Source organism: Pseudophryne corroboree, chromosome 8 (assembly GCF_028390025.1).
Source record: "Pseudophryne corroboree isolate aPseCor3 chromosome 8, aPseCor3.hap2, whole genome shotgun sequence".
Taxonomy (NCBI): domain Eukaryota; kingdom Metazoa; phylum Chordata; class Amphibia; order Anura; family Myobatrachidae; genus Pseudophryne; species Pseudophryne corroboree.
The window spans coordinates 259236992-259259099 of NC_086451.1; the positions used below are offsets into that span (position 1 = coordinate 259236992).

A 22108-nucleotide genomic window follows, 5' to 3' on the forward strand; every position below is an offset into this window, starting at 1 on the left:
TAATAATGTATTTGCCAGGAATAAGAGGTAAGCCTTGAACACAAGAAAATAACAAAACCTACACTGTCTTACTAGGAGACAGGAAAAAAGACTAAGGAGGAAGGGGAGGAGCAGCACTTTATACCCAGAGTGGGCGGTCCCTAGCTATTGAAAAAATTACCTGTCTAAATTAGGAGGCTGGGATACAATCCCAGAATAATGGCTGCCATGAAGTAGAGCAGGAGAAAGATTAAAAACAAAAACGTGTTTATTATAACCCACAGCCCATAGACCAGGGACGTGCGGTGAGCTAAATGGCTCAGGAGGCACTGTCTAGCACCAGAGCCACATTTACATGCAATACATGAGCCAAAGGGTACATCTGGGCATTATACACAGGTACAGCAATATAAACTCCTGGAAATTTTGTGAGTTTTGATCAGAGATGTGCGGAAAAGATAGGCAGGGGAGGCACTGCCTCACCTGCCATAGACTTTTTACTCCAGAGGGCACGTCACTGCCATAGACGTGGGTTATATTACAGAACTAACTAAGCAGCATCAGAGTCTTTATAGTAGCGGGAGTGACAGAAACTGCCTGTATTCCATTTAAGTCACGAAAGGTGATGCAAGAAGGATCATAAGGAAAAGAAACACATGGTTTATTCTTTGGTATATAAATTATATGCCTTAATTTTGGGTCCAATCATCTGATTTTAACTATTTTTAAGGGGAGATAAAAGTCTAGGCAAAGGCTGCATAATGTCTGCTGGAACAGTCAGGCACTTTGTGTTCAGTAGAAGTGTTATCTTTCACTTGCACGCCATAGAGGTGCACAGGAAAATGAGTGAGGTTGGGCTACCATATTCTATTGTGATGTATTCAGTTGAACATCACTTAATGACAAAGTGCAACTGTATATACACATATATTTTCATAGGAATGGCTAAAAGAATAAGTTGTTCAGAAAATTGGATTGTTTACCACTCTCATTTAGGCATACCTCCCAACATGACCCTCTCCAGGAGGGGCACAATACTCTGCTCCTGGACTTCCCTCTTAATTCATGATTGTGGGCATCTGTTTTGAACAGGTGTATGGATAAGAAAGGTGTTTCATCATAGGTGATGGCAATCATAAATTAAGAGGGAAGTCCAGGAGCGGAGCATTCTGTCCTCCTGGAGAGGGTCATGTTGGGAGGTATGCTTTAGGTGCTAAACTAAGATATGCCTGAAAATCAGTTAATTGTGAATGGTTGTTTAGTATTGTTTTGTCTGTGACATAGCAAGCTGATCTGGAGCCATGTAGTTATGACATACAGTCATGTGTTCTGTTATAGGATTAGAGTCATACGAATGTAAAATATTGACATCCTGTTAAATAAGGAAAACTGGTAGATGCAAAGCACAAGACATCAAAAAGTGATAAACCATTAGCTATGACTCGCTATGCTCATATGGCTGCTAAAGCATTGTCCAGAACTCATATACTGTACTCATGTCCCCACTGACATTACTGACATTCTACTCTTGAGCATACCTCCCAACATGACCCTCTCCAGGAGGGACAGAATGCTCTGCTCCTGGACTTCCCTCTTAATGTATGATTGCCATCACCTGTGCTGAAACACCTTTCTTATCCATTAACCTGTTCAACACAGGTGCTGGAAATCATAAATTAGGAGAAAAGTCCAGGAGAAGAGCATTGTGTCCCTCCTGGAGAGGGTCATGTTGGGAGGTATGCTCTTGAGCCTCTTTTAGGCATAACATTGCTTATCCCATGCGGTCACGCCGGTTTCCTCGTGTAGGCTCTTCATCCCCACTCTTCTCCTCTTTCCCTCGCTTGCTTTTCTTGCGCTTGTGCCGTCGGTGGGTCTCTCTGTCCTCACTGTCCTGTTTCCTGAAATTCAGAAATAATTGCTATCCTATTATCAACATAATACATAGCACTGTACATTAAGGAGGTAATGCTACAAATAAATTAAACTAATGACTTCATGCAAGTGACACACTTATCGTGTGTGTGTGATCCCAATACTGTCACCACTTCAAATCCAAAACAGTGTGTAATAATTTACGCTATTGGTATGCTCATAAGCAGAATGGTTACATGTATTAAAAGAAGAAACATATTGGGGCATATTGAATTAGGTGTGAGAATAGCAAAAATCTCGTACCTGCTTCATCCCCTGTCCTAATGGTTAATTAAGCAATTGGAAGTTTCCAATTAGCTTAATTAGAAGTTAATTACCCACCTTCCGCAGTGCTGCCTTCTTCTCCAGTTCTCATCTTCTTCTCCAGCATTGCAGAGAGACAGCTTCCAGGCCAGGCACAGGACAGGTATGTACTATCCCTGCACCTCCTCCCCGCACACTACACTACCTCTCAACCTGCACCCCCCTCCCAGCACACATTACATTACACTACACTACATCTACTACCCTGCACACAATACACTACAGCCGCTACCCTGCACCCCCCCCCCGCACACTACCCTACAGCCAGTATCATGCACCCCCTCCATGCACACACGATACTATCATTGCTACACTGCTCCCCCCTCCCAGCACACATTACACTACACTACACTACATCTACTACCCTGTACACAATACACTACAGCCGCTACCCTGCACCCCCCCCCGCACACTACCCTACAGCCAGTATCATGCACCCCCTCCATGCACACACGATACTACCATTGCTACACTGCTCCCCCCTCCCAGCACACATTACACTACGCTACATCTACTACCCTGCACACAATACACTACAGCCGCTACCCTGCTCCCCCCCCCCGCACACTACCCTACAGCCAGTATCATGCACCCCCTCCATGCACACACGATACTACCATTGCTACACTGCTCCCCCCTCCCAGCACACATTACACTACGCTACATCTACTACCCTGCACACAATACACTACAGCCGCTACCCTGCACCCCCCCCCCCCGCACACTACCCTACAGCCAGTATCATGCACCCCCTCCATGCACACACGATACTACCATTGCTACACTGCTCCCCCCTCCCAGCACACATTACACTACACTACACTACATCTACTACCCTGCACACAATACACTACAGCCGCTACCCTGCACGCCCCCCCCCCCCCCCCACACACACACACACACACTACCCTACAGCCAGTATCATGCACCCCCTCCATGCACACACTATACTACCATTGCTACACTGCTCCCCCCTCCCAGCACATACTAAACTACACTACAGTATGCTTACCTTCTCATGGCACCCAGACCCTTTGGCATTAGAGATACAAATCACCCCCAGTGGTGAGTGTGGATTGGGGAGCTGTATGAAGCCACCAGTCTGTCAACTTCATGAAGTCACTGATGTGTGATAGATTGATAGATTATATGGATCTAATTACTTTTTTCCATTTTCCTTCCCTATTTGGAGTTGATGTAAATTTTCAATCCATGTGTACATTTGATTATCGATTTTGGAGAGCCTGTTCAGGTTGTTAAGTGATATTAGTTTTTGTGCGTAGGCTGCATCAATAAGGGCGCAGGTATAAGCTTATTAAATAAAACAAAAGTGTGTGAAAATAAAGCTCATTGATAGCATTCACATCAGAGTGACAGCTTTTACCTGTGCAGTGAAGCAGCAGATCCAATATCTGGTCAGCTACACAGAAATATCCTCCGATAATTGCTGTGCAGCCTCAATAAAACTACTACAGCATTTGTTGCAAAATCACAAACCCAAGAGAGCATTTTCTAAAACCTGTCCTCAGGGACCCCACCTGTTTTCTGTATAAGAGCACAGGTGTTTGCATTAATGTGTGTAGAATTTTCACATGATATTAGTCATCAGTCAAGAAAACATGTTCTGCTGACGAAAGGGGCATTTCAGAAGTCTGGACTATCCTATATAGGCTAAACTTGCAGGTGAAATATGAAGGAAAAATCACTACATTCCCTAGATCAGAGGTTCTCAAACTCGGTCCTCGGGGGCCCACACAGTGCATGTTTTGCAGGTCTCCTCACAGAATCGCACGTGAAATAATTAGCTCCACCTGTGGACCTTTTAAAATGTGTCAGTGAGTAATTAATACACCTGTGCACCTGCTGGGTTACCTGCAAAACATGCACTGTGTGGGGTCCTGAGGAACGAGTTTGAGAACCTCTGCCCTAGATCATCAGGACACTGTCCTGTCCTGGAACAATCAACTCTATTTCTAAAGCCCTTTGCCTAGACTCAGAGCTGTCTTTTGTTCCTCAAGAAATATTTAGAGAATACACACATACAGTGTACTGCATCTCACACAAAACACTGCATATGCATGCACTCTATTTCCTATATTAACTATTGCAATAGCCTCCTTACTGGTCTTCCCCTTAACAGACTATTACCCCTACAATCTATTTTGAATGTAGCAGCTAATCTGATTTGCCTTGCAAAATGTTCTTCTGCTGCTGTTCCCCACTGACCGTCCTAAAATTGGATGCCAGTATCTTATTGATCTAATAAAAATAGTTTTGCTAACATACAAGACCAGAGACAAGACTACACCACGGCACCATCTCTTCACTTATCATAAAATATCTCTCAGCTCAGTCCCTCCTCTCTACCCAAGATTGGTCTCCAGGGGCGTAGCCAGAACTTTGTGGGCCCCATAGCAACATTTTGAAGGGCCACCCGTCTCAATGCTTCTACAGAGACACTTCTCTGCAGCAGTTGTTCATTTTATGCCCTATAATAGTGCCCTAGTTCATTTTCTGAACCATAGTAGAGCATTATTTAATGTTATGCCCAATAGTAGTGCCCTAGTGTCTTCACAGTAGTGCTTAAGTTTACCCTATGTCACATTTCAGAGCTGCCAGTACACATTATGCCGCACAGTACCTCCCAATTCACATTATGATATATAGTGCTCCCCGTTCATATTGTGCCTCATTACAGTGCCCCGGTTCATATTATATAACATTAAAATGCCCTACATACCACACTACAATGAGCATGTCCAGGGGCATACCTAGATATATTGCAGGCGCCAATAAAAAAGATTGAAAGGACCTCTACATACCACACAGGGGTGAAAAATGTATATAACACATGTAACTTTGACTGGGCAGGTGAGCCCCTCAGCAGCTGCACTGCCTGCACCTATGGTAGCTACACCCTTGTCTGTGTCTCACATTTACACTTATTACCTGTTCCCATTCACGGTTGCAAGACTTTTTTCATGCTGCACCTGCTCTGTGGCATGCTCTCCCTCACACAACAATACTTCCTGCTAGCCTCCAAACCTTCAATTGTTCCTTGAAAATCACTTCTTCAGGTAAGCTTATCAAATAACAGACCCACCTACATGGCCTCTGCAGAGTTCACACACAACTTTACATATGTTCTCTTTCTACATTCACGTAACCTGCTGATTCCAGGCCAACATTACTGTATGACTGGATCATAAACTCCACCAAGAACCTTTGTAATTTGGTTGGATCATTTACAATATGTAGTACCTGTATCATATTCCTATTTCCCTCTAGAATGTAAGCTTGCAAACGGAGCCCTCTTACCTCTTGGTCTATCCTATTACCAGTCTTGTTTTATTACTGTTGTATTATTGTACAGCGCAACCAGGGCTGGACCAAGCTTAATTTTGTTTGTAAGCAAATATAGATTTTGGCACCCCTTGATGGGATAAACCCTTATATTCATCCCTCCCATACTTTACGTATAAAGGGACAGTGCAAAAACAGGGCGTGGTCTCACAAGTAAGGGGCATAGCCACACAATAGTACCATCAATTCAAATTATGCCACACAGTAGCACAGTCTTATTCACATTACAACGCACGCAGTGCCCGATTCGTATTACGACACATAGTAGTTTCCCTTATTCATGTTACGTCACACAGTTGCTGCCAATTTTTTTTATTTTTTTTATTTTTAAGTTAGAATCCAGAACTTTGGGTAATCTTTCATACAATCAACACCCTGCCCAGCAGTAATGTGTCATGCAACGCCATCATGTATATAGCCATCTGCTGATGAACTACAATGCTCAGCATGCCTTTCCCACATATGGATCTGTGTCTTCTACTAATGCTTGAGTACAGCAATAATGACCCCCTGGGTCCCTCAGTGAGCCCCTCCACAGTAATGATTCCCTGGGCCCCTCAGTAGTAATCTCCTGGGACCTTTAGTGGACCCCTCAGTAGTAACAATATCATGGGCCCTTCAGTGGACCCCTCAGCAGTAATGGCCTCCTGGTTACCTGAGTGGACCTCTCAGCAATAGTGGCCGTCTGGGTACCTGAGTGGACGCCTCAGCAGTAATGGCCTTCTGGGCTCTTCAGTAGTAATGACCCCCTGGGCCCTTCAGTGGGTATTACCTGCTATCGACCCAAAGTGATAGGAAATAGAGCAGCGGGCTCCAGATGACAAACTGATGGCCCAACTCCCCGGTCAGAGTTCCGGTGCCATGGCCGCTTCTTCTCACTTGGGAGGATGGCCCCGTTCTCTAGCCCTGTGGGGTGAAGGTTCGTGCAGTGCCTGGCTCCGTCGCTGCCAGCCGCCGTAGCCAGGTACGTGGTGTAGATGAGGTAGAGGCAAGAGGTGAAGAAAGGCCCTGAGAAGCACCCCATAAGGTGGCTTCAGGGCAGAGAAGCGAGCACATTTTTCCAGTTTAGCTGCTGCATTTCCATGCTTCCCCCATATTTAATTTTATGTAATAGAATAGTCCAGACAATTGATGCCAGAAAGAAAATATATGTGCAGGTATTGTAAGTCCCGTATATATACTGTTAATACTAGAACCTTCCAATCACCTATACCAACAGCAGGTTGTAATAAATCTCAAAGACCAGCACAATTACTGCAGCTCCCTTATCACATACAGCTGCAGTGTATATATACAGCACAGCCACGCTAACCCCACTAACAGCGACCAGACTGTTTTTAGAAGTATAGCAGCGCAGCTGCACCTGCTGTCTGACCAGCGGGACCACACAGGCTGAAGGCCGCCCAGGCCGGATGGACACATTTCACCGGAACCCACTGTGAACCAGTATATTACCGCTGGGCACTTGCAAAGATCAGTAAGGGATGAAGCAGCTGCACCACCGTGTTAAGACCGGTAACACCTGCACAGGATGGGCTATCAGCATAGTTAACAAAGGTGTTCAACTGCCATGCAATCATGTGCACAAGGCAGCCGCCGAGAGCACCGCATCTCAAATGCACTTTCCAGCTGCAGCACGGCAGCAACCTCAACAATGTGGTGCGCTAAATGGCAGCATAACGGTCGGGCTGTCCCTGAGTGCAACATACTATGCTGGCTCTATATAAATAATTGTCACGTCCAGCACTGCTTAGGCAATCTTCTCCTGTTTACAGGGCAGTTTGACTTGTGGACATTTCCAGCCTGACATATGTATTGTTTGCCATGTAAAATTAGTATAGTAAGCATATACATGGGATAGGAATATTATAATAAAGAACAAAAGGTAAAAGTCCTCCCTGTGAAAATTCTACATTTGCCTATTGAGGCAATGCGAGTGAGGGCAAGCTTAAAATCCCTGTAATGAGGACATGTACATCAATACACAGTAGTGGCAGTTACTGTATAAAGGTTCATCAACATACAATTAGTAGATAAATCTCAAAGGAATCTTACATGTTTTCAATAAATAAAAACAAAACACGTCACATGTAAGTGAATCTTACTTCGGAGGCGGTTTCTTTACTGCAGGGGATTGTCTGTAGTGGAAGAATAAGTAATTAAATTAACAATCCAATAAATATTAAAAATTTTACTTTTTAAAAAAAAACAACACTTATATAAGTATCAAAAGCGGATCTGGCGGGTCATGATGTCTGCATCCACATAGAGAACCTACCGCCGAGACTTGTGTTTGCTGCTCTCCTCTTTCTCTCTTTGTCTATGCTCTCCACTGAGTTTATCTTCTTTCTCCCAGGGTCGCTCACGACTGCGCATATACTTGCGCTCGTAGTCATAACTTTTTCCCCGAGTGTAATTTATGTAACGATCACTTTCACTTGTAAGATAAATATAAGCAGATCAGATATTCAGTTAAACTAAAGGAAGAAATGCAATTTGCTTTCCACAACAGAAAGTGGATCCCACAGGGAGTACAAAATACTGTAGGACTCCACAAAGTGTGCAAATAATGAGCTTTAATCTCTTGCTAGTGATTTGTTCTACACATGATTATCTATGATATGTCTCCTTTTCCATTGCTGGCATACACACTTTATTGCAAATGAGAGTGAAAAGGCAGAATCTTCATAAATTGTGTAAGTTTCATATAAACAATGAATCCTTTCACCATCCCGTCCCTTTATATTTTTAATACACATTCTACCAGTTTTGTGTGTGAATGGTTCTCTTGTATCTAATTTACCAATTACTAATGAAATATTATATGATTATACTGCACTGTAGAATTTATTGGCACGATAAAGTTGATAGTAGGAACTTTACTTCACACACTGGTTTGATGGATTCCCCATTCTTGTTCCATAAATCACAGTTGCCTCACATCACTACACTATACTGCTGTTAACATTTAAATGTTTGGTTTGGCAAACTCCCCTAGCACTTTGAACTTGTACTGACGGAAATGTGTTTTCCTGCTGTTAAAATGATTGTCCTTATAAACTACAGGTTGGTTCAGCTCATACTTGCCTACTCTCCCAAATTGTCTAGGAGACTCTTGCATTTTGGAGAATTTTCCCACCCTCCACGGAAAGTACTTTTCAATCTTCCAGATCCACCTACTTCCCTACCGAAGTAGTTGATTCTTTATCTTGATGATGCAATTTGTGGTCAATTGCGTCATTAAGCCCCATTGCTCTGTGTGGTGCCATCATTGCAGCACAGCTCAGCAGAGTTTGTGACGGACATGAAACGCGTCACCACTTGACCCCTCCCTTCACTGATGTCTCAAATATGAGACATATAATGTCAGCAAGTATGTTTTTGTGTGATCTATTTTATCTTATAGTAGATCAGTGGACAACCCTTTCTAAAGAAAGATCACATAATGGGGGGAATTCAAATGTTTGAAAAGTCGGTTGGGTGTCTGTTTTTTCCTATGTATTAGGAAAAAACAGACGAACAACTGACTTTTCAAACAATTGAATATCCCCCAATAGGTCTGATCCTAGCCAAATGCATCTAAAGAAAGCATTTGGCAACACTCTAAACTACATCAATTAATTAAACAAAAAATACCTACATTTTGTAGTTATTAGAGTTCTGGTTCCTGACTCTGTCCAGCTCTCGATCCCGTTGTCTTCTTGGTGTCCAGTCATGTCCCCTAAGGCTATTGCTACCTTTGCTCATGGTGGTCACCCAAGAGCTCTGAGTATTGGAGACAGGGTGGTAATTCGGCATACCTGGTCCTGCAATTATACAACCACAAAATTCTGATTTTACTAACTCACAACTTTCAACACTAAACTTCAAAATAACTGTACAAAAAGTTTAGAGAAAGCACATACTACAATATTATACTGAGTCATTAAAATGTTAGCCAAACAATCTTAGTATGTGAGTGATGCCTATGCAATCCACACAGATTGCAATGATAAACACTGCTCATTCCCGAGCCATGTATTTCACTCCTGTCAGCATGGAGGAGTCAGCAGAAGTCTATGCCTGGTTACTACCCCCAAAACTTTTGTTGAACTGGATTTGGTTTAAAACATAACTCAAGAAAAGACCTCTTTGAGGGTTCTTAACGCCATTCCACAAGTACAACCAACACGTCATGTTTTGTGGATTCTTTTACCATGTACAGGTGAGTTAATCTATTTTGCTGGGTCAGTAATTATCCCACCTGCTTGCATAGACAGAAACCCTAAAAAAATAATAGTTATGGTAGACTTACCATTGATAACTCTATTTCTCCTAAGTCCACAGTATCCAAAGGATAAACATTGGGATATGAGGTAGAGACTGTGGATTGGCACCAATGATCAAAGCTTTTGGCCTCCCAGAATGCAACGGGCCAGTCCCCTATATCCCCGCCTCCTGGCTCGGGCAATTCAGTTGTTTTCCAAAGCTCAAGGCAGAAGCATCATAGAGTACCCTAATTAGGCGAGAAGAACACACATGCACACCCTTCCGTACAAAAAGGAAGGTTAGTAGGTGAAAGGATCCTCAAATCAGGTACATCAGGGTAGGATCCATGTGGATACTGTGGAATAGAGTTCTCAATGGTTAGTCTACCATAACTATTATTCCTCCTGCAGGGTCCACAGGTTATCCACAGGATAAACATTGGGATGTCCCAAAGCAAATTTAGTAGTGGGGACGCTCTTGACTGGACAGGAGAATCCTTCGCCCGAATTCAACGTTTTGAGAGGCAATGGTATCAAAGGCATAATGTCTAATCAATGTGTTAATGGAAGACCATGTGGCTGCCTTACATATCTGTTCAGCTGAAGCACCACGTTGTGCTGCCCATGATGGACCTACCTTACGAGTAGAGTGAGAGAGACATTAGCCTGAACAGGGAGATCAGCTTGAGAATATGCTTCAGAAATCGTCATCCAAAGCCACCTCGCCAGTGTCTGCTTGTCAGCAGGCCATCCTCTCTTGTGAAATCCGTAGAGAACAAAGAGAGTGTCTGTCTTTCTGATGGCACTGGTACGATCCACGTAGATCCTTAAGGCACAGACTACGTCCAATGATGCATCTCCCGCAGAAAGGTCCGGCCCTTGGAAGGCCAGGACAACAATGTCTTCGTTAAGGTTGAATTTAGACACCACCTTAGGAAGATAACCAGATTTGGTTCTAAAAACCGCTCTATCTGGATGAAAAATCAGAAAAGGAGGGCAACATAATAATGCCCCTAAATCTGAAACTTTTCTAGCTGAAGCAAAAGCCAGTAGAACGAGAGCTTTAGCTGTCAACCATTTAAGATCCACTTGCTTTAGTAGTTCAAATGGAGCAACTTGAAGCGCCTTTAGGACTAAACTTAGATCCCAATGCACTGCAGGAGGAACAAAGGGAGGTTGGATGTGAAGCATTCCCTGGAAGAAAGTGTGAACATCCTGTAAGTTAGCAATTTTCTTTTAGTACCATACAGTCAATCCTGACACCTGCACTCTCAATGAAGCCACCCATAGACCTTTGTCCATTCCTGCCTGAAGGAATGCTAGGACTCTGGAAACTCTGAAAGACCTAGGGTAAAATTTCCGGTCACTGAACCACTGAATATAGGTTTGCCATATTCGGTGATAAATGTGAGCTGTGGATGGTTTCCTTGCCCTGATCATTGTTTGAATACCTGTTGTGAGAATCCTTTTGCTTTCAGAATGGAAGTCTAAAGAGCCATGCCGTCAAAGACAGTCAATCCAGGTGCTTGTAATAGCAAGGACCCTGTGATAGTAAATCTGGAAGTTGAGGGAGTAGAAATGGAGCATCCATTTACAGCCTCTGCAGATCTGTGTACCAATGTCTTCTGGGCCAAACCGGAGCTATTAGTATCACGGTGCCCTTTCCTTGTTTTACCCTTTGCATCACCCTGCGCAACAGGGCGAATGGTGGAAACACATAGGCCAGACGAAATTCCCATCTCAATGACAGGGCATTCACAAAGGTCACTCTGGGATCCTTTGTTCTTGACCTATACGTGGGAACTTTGATGTTTTGATGGGACGACATGAGATCTATCTCCGGTAACCCCCACTTGTCTACAAGAGTCTGGAAGACCTCGGGGTATAAAGCCCATTCATTTGCATGAATGGCGTGTCGACTGAGAAAATCTGCTTCCCAGTTTAGGAATAAACACTGCGGACAAGGCTGGATGATGAAGTTCTGCCCACCTTAACGTGCGGCTTACCTTCTTCATTGCTTTTAGGCTACGAGTTCCTCCTTGATGATTGAGGTACGCTACTGCTGTTGCATAGTCTAAGTGAATTTGAACTGGTTTTCCCTGAAGAATGTCCTTTGCCTGAATGAGTGCCATATAAATGGCCCGAAGTTCCAATATATTTATTGGCAGGCAACTTTCTTCCTTGGTCCGCTGTCCTTGGAAGCAACTTCTTCCTGACACTGCTCCACAGCCCTGAAGACTGGCATCTGTTGTCAGAATTTCCCAATCTGATATCCAATAGGGTCTCCCTTTGACCAGATGGGATGTCTGTAGCCACCAGGCTAATGACCTCCTTACTTTGAGAGGAAGGACCATAGTCTGCGTTTTTATTGTCTGATGAAAACCATTCAATTTGGAAAGGATCAGATGTTGCAGCGATCTCGAGTGGAACTGAGCATACTCCACCATGTCGAATGTTGACACCATCAGTCCCGTCACCCGCATTGCGGCGGGAATGGATACCCTTTGACTGTGTAGCTGCTCCTGAATCCTTGACTGAATTTTAGATATTTTATTCAGAGGTAGAATTACTCTCTGAAGACCGACTCCAACACAGCCCCCAAGTGAGTCATCCATTGTGATGGAACCAGGGACGACTTTGCCCAATTTATGAACCAACCATGTCTCTGCAAACACGCTATTGTCTGTAGCAAATGACACTGAAGCAATTCCTGAGATTGTGCCAGGATTAATAAGTCGTCGAGGTATGGAAAAAAATCTTTATCTCCTGCTTGCGGAGATAAGCTGCCATTACCACCATAATTTTGGTGAATACTCTGGGAGCTGTGGCCAGTCCAAATGGTAGGGCCTGAAACTGAAAATGTTGCTGGAGGATAGCAAACCTGAGATAGCACTGATGGGACAGTGCTATAGGAACATGTAGGTAAGTATCCTGGATATCCAAGGATACCATAAAATCCTTCGGCTCCATGGCCAAAATAATGGAACGTAAAGTCTCCATATGAAACCGAGGCACCCAAATGTACTTGTTCAGCACTTTGAGATTGAGTATGGGCCTGAACAACCCATTTGGCTTCTGGACTAGAAACAGGTTGGAATAAAAACCTTGTCCTCGTTGTGCAGGAGGAACTGGAATTATCACTCCTGACTGAAGCAACTTCTGAACTGCCTCTTGTAAAGCCCTGGCCTTAGTTTCCACTGAAGATGGGCTGGTATAAAAAAAACCTTTCAGACGGGTGTTTCTTGAAAGCAAACGCATAACCGTGAGATACCGCTTCTTGCACCCAGGCATCTGTGGTACATTGCTGCCAGATCTGTGCAAAATGAAGAAGTCGGCTTCGCACCATGGGGTCCCCCAGGTGGAGGTCCGCACCATCAGGCTTATCTTCTGACTTGGAAGCTGGCACTCTAGTAGCCCAATGCTTTTTAGTCTTACCAGACTTGTCAGATTGAGACTATTTGCCATAACACTTTCCTTTTGCTTTTCCTTGAGTCCGAAAGGGCCGAAAAGATGGAAATCTAGGCTTGGATTTGTGTGTGGAAGGAAACTTCACTTTCTTGGAGTCTGCTTCTGACTCCAAAATACTGTTTAATTCTTTACCAAAAAGAATATCTCCAGTAAAAGGCAAAGACTCCAGAACCTTCTTGGAATCTAAGTCAGCTTTTCATGTACGTAGCCAAACTGCTCTGCGAGCTGCTACTGCTGACGCTGATGCTGGAGAAGCAATTGTACCCATATCCAAGGCTGCTTCTTCCATAAAAATAGCTGACTGTTTTACATGTGCAATATGGGATTTTTGCTCTCTAGATGCCAATGAAAGATCATCCTCCAATGCATCAGCCCAGGCTGCCACTGCTTTTGCCATCCAATCTGAAGCCATGGTTGGTCTTATGATTGCCCCAGACAAGGAGAAAACGGTTTTTAGAAAACCATCTATTTTCCTATCCGTGACATAATTTATTGATGTTGAAGGCAGAGGTAATGTAGATTTTTGCACCAATCGAATGACATGCGTATTTACTTTGGGAGCCACCTCCCTTTTTAAAACAGTCCCCAGTCGGAAGAGGATAATGGGAATTCCATTTCTTTGGTATTCTAAACTTCTTACTGGGTGTTTTACCCAAGCCTCTTGCATAATTTCCATCAGCTGTTCTGACCCAGGAAATTCAGTCCTAACTGTTTTGGGACGTTTAAAAACAGGTGCTTTAGATTTTAACAAAGGCTCTGCTGCTTCCTCTAGGGATAGAATGTCTTTCATAGCACTAATTAGCTCAGGTATGTCCACTGAGCTAAGACCTTCATCCTCACCTCTGTATGCAGACCCGGAGTGCAATGAAACCTCATCCTCCGACGAGTCCCCATCTGAAACATGTGTAGACTGTGAAGATGTTGTTTCAGGTCTATGTGATTTACTTTCCATCGGCCTTTCAGCCTGTTTTTGTTGAAAGGCTGCAGATTCCTGTACTGGATGTGATAAACCCCAGCTGGAATGTTGCATGTAAGCAGGGGTTATCTAGGGGTCTGAGCGCCCCTGGCAAAGTCAGGGGCTGGTGACCCCCCCCCCACCCCCCACACATACACACACATACACATGCATACACATATTTGAAATAAGGAAGGCGTCTCAAAAAAGGAATGTGGACTTATTGGGAAAGGGGCATGGCCACACAATAGTACATCCAATTCATATTATGATGCACAGTATCACATTAGACCGCACAGTAGTGTCCATTACTCACATTACAACGCACGGTAGTGTATCTTATTCACTTTATGCCACACAGTCGTACCCCTATAGAAAACACCGTCTATACAGGGCATGTGGAGAATGCAAATAGAAAATGGAAATGTGGACCAGTGCTAATAAATATATTTCTAATTTTATATGGGGAATGCAGTCAAACTACATTTTCCATTAGTATATCTGATCCTGGCCATAGGCACACACATACAGTATACACTTACACACAGTCACACTCAAAACACATACATATGATATACAGTACAGACACACATGCAGTAGATACAAATACAGTCACATACATACATACATACATACATACATAGATACACACTTATTCACATGCATAGTCACACACTAATACACAGAAATACAGTAGATACTTATACACACACAAACATACATAGTCGCATACATACATAAATTCAGTCACAGACACACATACAGACAGACCATATAGTGCCCCCCCCCCCACATTACAGACGGGGTACGCTGACTGCATGTACTTTAGTAGCTCGTTGTCCTCTCTCCCTCTCCACCATGCTGCTGGCCTGCCTGGCAGTGAGTGCCGTGCTCCCACTCCGTCCACTGCCCTAGCCCAATGCAGGGCAGTGCAGTCCTGGCCTCAAACCCTCCCCACCCTCCCCATAATCCGGCACTGACTGTACCTGGTGACTGTCACTGCCGGCGCCAGTGTCCAGCGGCACAGCTCCGCACTAGTGATCACTCATACTCAAAGTAAACTACAGCTCCTAGCAGCCCTTGCTGCTGGGAGCTCCCGGCAACAAGGACTGCTGGGAGCTGTAGTTTATGTTGAGTCTGATTACAAGCAAGGTGCAGGGTGCTGCTGCCGGACACTGGCGCCGGCACCAAGTCTGACAGTACTACTTGGTTCTACCACCTGGCCATGGATGGCACTGCCAGACGGCGCCCCCTCCTTGCCTGGCGCCCCTTGGCGAGTGCCATCCTGGCCAATAAGTAGATACACTCCTGCATGTAAGGGTTAATAGGGTAATCTATCCCTGGTATAGATGGCATTATCCGCTCAGCTTTACTGGATAATGTCTGTGCAAACGTAGTCCAAGGGCGTTCCATTTGAACCTGTGCCTGCCTTGGATTATTCAGGAGGCTTTGGTGAAAACAAAAAGTTTGCACATAATCTCTTTTGAACCAGATCATGAGAGGTAAACCCAGCTTAGGGGGTGAATCAGAGTTGATCGTAGCTGTGCTAAATTTAGCACAGCTACGATCAGGCACACTGACATGCGGGGGGACGCCCAGCACAGGGCTAGCCCACCCCGCATGTCAGTCCCTGCCTCGTCGCAGAAGTACAAAAGCATTGCACAGTGGCAATGCTTTTGTACTTCAGGGGTAGCTCCCGGCCAGCGAAGCTCCTGCGAGCTGGCCGGGAGCTACTCGTCGCTGCCCGGGTCGCAGCGGCTGCATGTGACATCAATCAGGCAGAGTCGATCACTAGCTAAAGACAGCCGTCGGCTGTCTGGCATGCGCCGGCGACTGTGGCGTCGGCGCATGCGCAGTTCAAGCCTGATCACTGCTGTGCGTCAGGTCTGAATTAGCCCCTTAGTGCTGTATCACCCAGCTCAGGAGAGTGGGATACAGGAAGACTTCACCCCGCTTCCAGGATCGATCAAAATGTTAGTGAACACTGAGTGGATCCAGACGCTATTAGTGTACACAACCGCCCCGTGAACCTACAGTGAACGCAGACACCCAAGTGAACACCGACGCACCAGTCAAACAGCCGCCTGTGCTGCGACTGGGTCCTTTTAGATACACTGCATCTCAGATGGAAGCTGGAAATCAGTTCATGTCGGGAAACTCGGAGGAAACTGGTCATGAACCGGGGGAGGGGCGACCAGGGGAGCATCTTACTCCCCACTGCTGACATCAACCCCAGGGATCGCGGCCTTATACTACCCCTGGAGCCTATGATCCCTGAGGCCCAGCACTGGTGCACCCGAGGTGGCAGCCGCGTCAGCGACTGGTTGGTAGTCTTCATACCGAAACAGTGTGGCTGTCTCACGTTTCCCTTGATAAGTGGAACTGATGCCTTACCTTCTCCCCATGCTCTGGCCACAGCTTGGTAACGTCTGCTGGACTTGCTAGTACATCCTACAGAGACGCCCGCCGAAACAGCACTGTACATGTGGGTAAGCGTTGTTGCGATCGGTGGGGAGTTGTTGGAGTGACTCTTTCTAAAGTACGTATAAGGCGCTTTTTAGAAAGATCGCTCAAAAAAAAGAGTAAGACTATAAAAATAAAATAATAAAAAGCTTATGGCTGCTAAAAACCAGCAGCTCATTGACACTGGTGCGGCTCCTGCCGCACCAAAAAATAAAACTGAATGCCTGAGCCAGGAGGCGGGGATATAGGGGACTGGCCTGTTGCATTCTGGCTTTGATCATTGGTGCCAATCCGCTGTCGTTACCTCATATACCAATGTTTATCCTGTGGATAACCTGTGGACCCTGCAGGACAAAGGACCTGCTGGGGATAATTAAGGGTTGAGGTCGAGAAACACTGATTTATATAATACCAGAAAATTTTAATTTAATTGTTGAACATACCAGCAATTCAGCTGCAAAATCAGAAGTTATGGTAGACTTACCATCGATAACTAACTCTATTTCCCCAAAGTCCACAGTATCCACAGGATATACTAGGGATATTAGGTAGCGACAGCGGAAAGGGCACCAAACAGTTAAGCTTTTCAGACTTCCAGGATGCAACGGGTCAGCCTTTCAGCTCAGGAAATTCAGTTGGTTCCAAAGCTCAAGGCAGGAGCAGATTTATCGAGAAAGAGACCTACTCAGGCGAGAATAACATACTGTACACACACTTCCGTACCAGTAGGAAGAGGTTAGTAAGTGTAAAGATTCTCAGAAGGTGCGTCAGGGTGGGATCCCAGTGGATACTGTGGACTTCGGAGAAATAAGAGTTATCAACGGTAAGTCTACCAAAACTTATGACTTCTCCTTCAGGGTCCACAGAGGTATCCACATGATATACCTTGGAATGTCCCAAAAGCAGTAACTAAGGGATGGGACACTCCTGATTGAACAGGAGAATCCTTCGCCCAAATGCAGCATCCTGAGAGGCAAAAGGTATCACAGGCATAATGTCTAATGATTGTGTTAATTGATGACCATGTGGTTGCCTTACAGAGTTGCTCAGCTGAGGCGCTATGGTGGGCTGCCCATGAAGGACCTACGGAACTAGTAGAGTGGGCAGAGACATTATCCAGGATCAGGAGATCAGCTTGAGAGTATGCTTCTGAGATAGTCATCCGAAGCCATCTAGCCAGTGTTTGCTTATTGGCAGGCCATCTCCTCTTGTGAAATCCGTACAGAACGAAGAGTGTCTGTCTTTCTGATGGCACTGGTACGATTCACGTAGATCCTTAGAGCACGAACTATGTCCAATGATGTATCTCCCGCAGAAAGGTTCGGTATCTGAAAAGCCGAAACTACAATTTCTTCATTAAGGTGGAACTTAGAGACCCCCTTAAGAAGATATCCAGATTTAGTTCGGAGAATTGCTCTATCTGGATGAAATACCAGAAATGGAGGACGACACGATAGCGCCCCTAAATCTGATACTCTTCTAGCTGAAACAATTGCCAGAAGAAACATCACTTTAGCTGTTAACCATTTGAGATCCACACGATTCAGTGGTTCAAATGAGGCCACTTGAAGTGCCCTGAGAACTAGTCCTAGGTCCCAGGGAGCTGAAGGGGGTACAAAAGGAGGTTGAATGTGAAGCATTCCTTGGAAAAAAGTGCGAACACACTGTAGGTTTGCAATTTTCTTTTGGAACTATACAGTTGATGCTGATACTTGTACCTTCAAGGAAGCTAATTGAAGACCTGTGTCCATTCCTGCTTGAAGAAATGCTAGTATTCTTGAAACTCTGAAAGACCTTGGGTCATATTTTCTGGCAGCGCACTACCGAAAATATGCATGCCATACCCGGTAATAGATGTGAGCAGTGGATAGTTTCCTTGCTTTAAGCATTGTTTGAATTACCGCTTGTGAAAAACCTTTCACTTTTAAGATGAATGTTTCAAGAGCCACACCGTCAAAGACAGTCGATCCAGGTGTTCCTAAAGACAAGGACCCTGGATCAGTAGATCTGGACATTGAGGCAGAAGGAACAGCCGCTGCAGATCTGTGTACCAATTTCATCTGGGCCACGCCGGAGCTATTAGTATCACAGCACCCCTTTCCTGTTTGAATTTTCTAATCGCCCTGGGCAACAAGGAGATTGGTGGAAAGACATATGCCAGATGAATTTCCCATTTCACTGACAGGGCATCCACGAAGATCGCATTGGAATCCTTTGTTCTTGACCTGTATGCGGGTACTCTGTTGTTCTGACGAGTGGCCATGAGATTAATTTCCAGCTGTCCCCATTTGTTTACCAGAATCCGAAAGACTTCTGGGTGTATGGCCCATTCATTTGCATGAATGTCATGTCGGCTGAGAAAATCCCCTTTCCAATTTAGGACTCCTGCTATGAATATTGCTGACACGGCTGGATGATGAAGTTCTGCCCACCTTAACGTGCGGCATACCTCCTTCACTGCCATTTGACTTCGAGTGCCTCCTTGGTGATGGAGATACTCTACTGCCGTGGCATTGTCCGAGCGAATCTGAATCTGTCTGCCATGGAGTATTTCTTTTGCCTGGGTGAGTGCCATGTATATGGCCCGAAGCTCCAGAATGTTGATTGGTAGACAACTTTCTTCCATGTTCCAGTGTCCCTGGAACGAGTACTGTTCTGTCATGGCTCCCCAGCCCTTAATACTGGCGTCTGTTGTCAGAACTTCCGAATCTGAAATCCAAAAGCGTCGACCTTTGTCCGTTTGTAGTGGTGGCTAATGACCGATGCACTTCCTGAGGAAGAATTATTGAGCCTAATTCAGACTTGATTGTAGCAGCAAATTTGTTAGCATATGGGCAAAACCATGTGCACTGCAGGGGTGGGGTGGGGGGTAGATATAACGTGCAGAGAGAGTTAGATTTGGGTGTGGTATCTTCAAACTGAAATCTAAATTGCAGTGTATCAATAAAGCAGCCAGTATTTACCCTGTACAGAAACATTATAATCCATCCAAATTTAACTCTCTCTGCACATGTTATATCTGCACCCACCTGCAGTGCACATGGTTTTATCCATCTGCTAACAAATTTGCTGCTACGATCAGGTCTGAATTAGGACCCATTGTCTGAGAGTTTATCATCTGATGCTGTCTGTTCCATTTGGAGAGAATCAGATGTTGAAGGGGTCTCGAATGCAATTGAGCATATTCTACCATATTGAATGTCGAGACTATTGATCCCATAATTCGCATTGCTGCATGGATGGACACCCTCCGACTGTGTAGCAATCCCTGTATCCTTGTCTGTATCGTGGTTATTTTGTTCAGATGTAGAAAGATTCTCTGAAGAAAGGTATCCAATACAGCCTCCAGATGCGTCATCCTTTGTAACGGGACTAAGGAGGACTTTGCCCAATTTATGCTTGGGAGTCGAATCTCGAAGCTAGCATAAGCTATTGAATAGCTCTAAATATATCAGGATACATTAATAATGGAATCATTTACTATTGTCAAACACACACTCTGCAGGCAATACATAGTAATCATACAGGCTATATTTTATTAGAGAGGAGCGGGCTTGGTTTTATGAAAATCAAGCCAACCCAAACTTCCGGGATCTGACGGAGGCAAAATATCATCATCCCCGCATTGGATTCTTGCAGGTTTTAGATTCCATATACAGTAAGTGCCTGCATCAGTGATACAGCACCATTTCACAGCAGACTGTGGAGAGAGCTGTGTGCTCTGACGGTCTGTGCTTACTCCACGCTGTGTCCACCCAGTACAGTGACGGCTGAGCTGACCTATCTGTGTGCCCACTGTGTCCCTACACTCCAGTGGCTGATTGAGATAATCTGTGTGTTCACTGTGTCCATACACTCCAGTGGCTTAGCTGACCTATCTGTGTCCACTGTGTTCAATGTCCATTAACTCCAGTGGCTGACCTGACCTATCTGTGTCCATAATACATTCCAGTGCTGCTTAGTGTTAGTATTGGCCAAATTAGATTACAGTACAGGCCGTTAGCAAGTCATTGTTTATTATTTTTATAGTGCAGGAATTTAGTTACATCTGTTGTCTACTTGTGTCACACTGGTGCTGTAATGTGACTTTGCATGATGTACATCGCTACGCCTTTGTTGATATAATAAATAAGCGCCTTTGTTGATATAATTATATAAGCGATTTGACACACTGCTTTTGTTGTCATTCCCCCCCACCCCCCCAAAAACATTAAAAAAAAATTGCTCTTTTATATACAACCTGTGTGCATTGTATACCTTTGTTGACTTGGGTATCCTATTAGCCACAATAACGTGATCCGCACTCGGGTTAACGCACCCTGCATGCTCCTGTTTATCGCACCTATCCTATTCCAAAACGGCAATAACGGGATAATTCTAGCCACCAAAAGTGGTGACAAGCATAGGAGAAAATGGGGAAATCTGCCTGTACCCCCCAAAAAAGCAAAACTAATATAGGAAAACATTATAGAAGACTATTATTGGTTATAATAAAGTATTTGTTGTAGTTAAATTAGATTAAATGGCCATTATATGCATTTTTTTTTTCATGTAAAAAAAATGATAGTAAGCTATTTCTTCCCCCAGCAAAATAAGTGCTGTTATTAAATTTGGGGTACATAAAAAAAAGGGATTTTGGTACTTACCGAAAAATCCTTTTCTCTGAGTCCATAGGAGATACTGGAGTACAGTGTACTGTGGGCTATAGATGGGGTCCGTGAGCCGGTGCACAATAAATTCTTTAGTCTGTGTGTGTGTGCTAGCTCCTCCCCTCTATGCCCCTCCCCATCAGACCAGTTAAGAAAAACTGTACCCGAAGAGAGACGGAACATAACCGGAGAGGAGAAGTAATTTAAAAACTTCATAACAGAGAAACTGGAATAGAACCAGAACAAAAATGTAATCAAACGGCAATAGCCGTCAGCGAACCAACACACAACCTGAACATGCATGCAGGAAGAATAGCACAGGGTGGGCGTTCAGCATCTCCTATGGATTCTTAGAAAAGGATTTATCGGTAAGTACCAAAATCCCATTTTCTCTTACATCCATAGGGGATACTGGAGTACAGTGTACTGTGAGGACGTCCCAAAGACCCAATACGGGCGGGAGTGTGCTGTGATCCCTGCAAGCCAAAACGCTCAACTGAGCACAACTGTTAAACAAAATAGAAGATCCTAATTGCGCTTATACTTAGGTAGCAGCCCTTAGTCACACAAAAAAACCTTCACCGTGGTTTTAATTAAGAATCATGCACCCAAAATTAGTGAAACCAGGTGGCGCAACCTTATCACAACAGAAATTGAGTGTTCAAAAATGGCTTACACAATGGATATGATAGAATGGTTCCAGCTCCAAATTGTTTAACAATAGGCTAAAAAAAATAACAGAAAAATAC

At 44.4% G+C, this 22108-nt stretch overlaps 1 protein-coding gene across 1 annotated transcript in view; it reads right to left on the reverse strand.

The window, feature by feature from the left end:
* Positions 1 to 1730: 1730 nt before the first annotated feature.
* The window catches only part of LOC134947699 (pre-mRNA 3'-end-processing factor FIP1-like), a 148235-nt gene continuing 127857 nt past the window's right edge, over positions 1731 to 22108 (reverse strand). Inside the window, exons 13-16 of the mRNA XM_063935655.1 lie at positions 9218 to 9383; positions 7856 to 8014; positions 7683 to 7715; positions 1731 to 1877 (exon numbers count right to left, since the gene is read on the reverse strand). Of these exons, the coding sequence (XP_063791725.1) occupies positions 1751 to 1877; positions 7683 to 7715; positions 7856 to 8014; positions 9218 to 9383 (485 nt within the window). The 3' untranslated portion in view covers positions 1731 to 1750. The remainder of the gene's footprint in view (positions 1878 to 7682; positions 7716 to 7855; positions 8015 to 9217; positions 9384 to 22108) is intronic.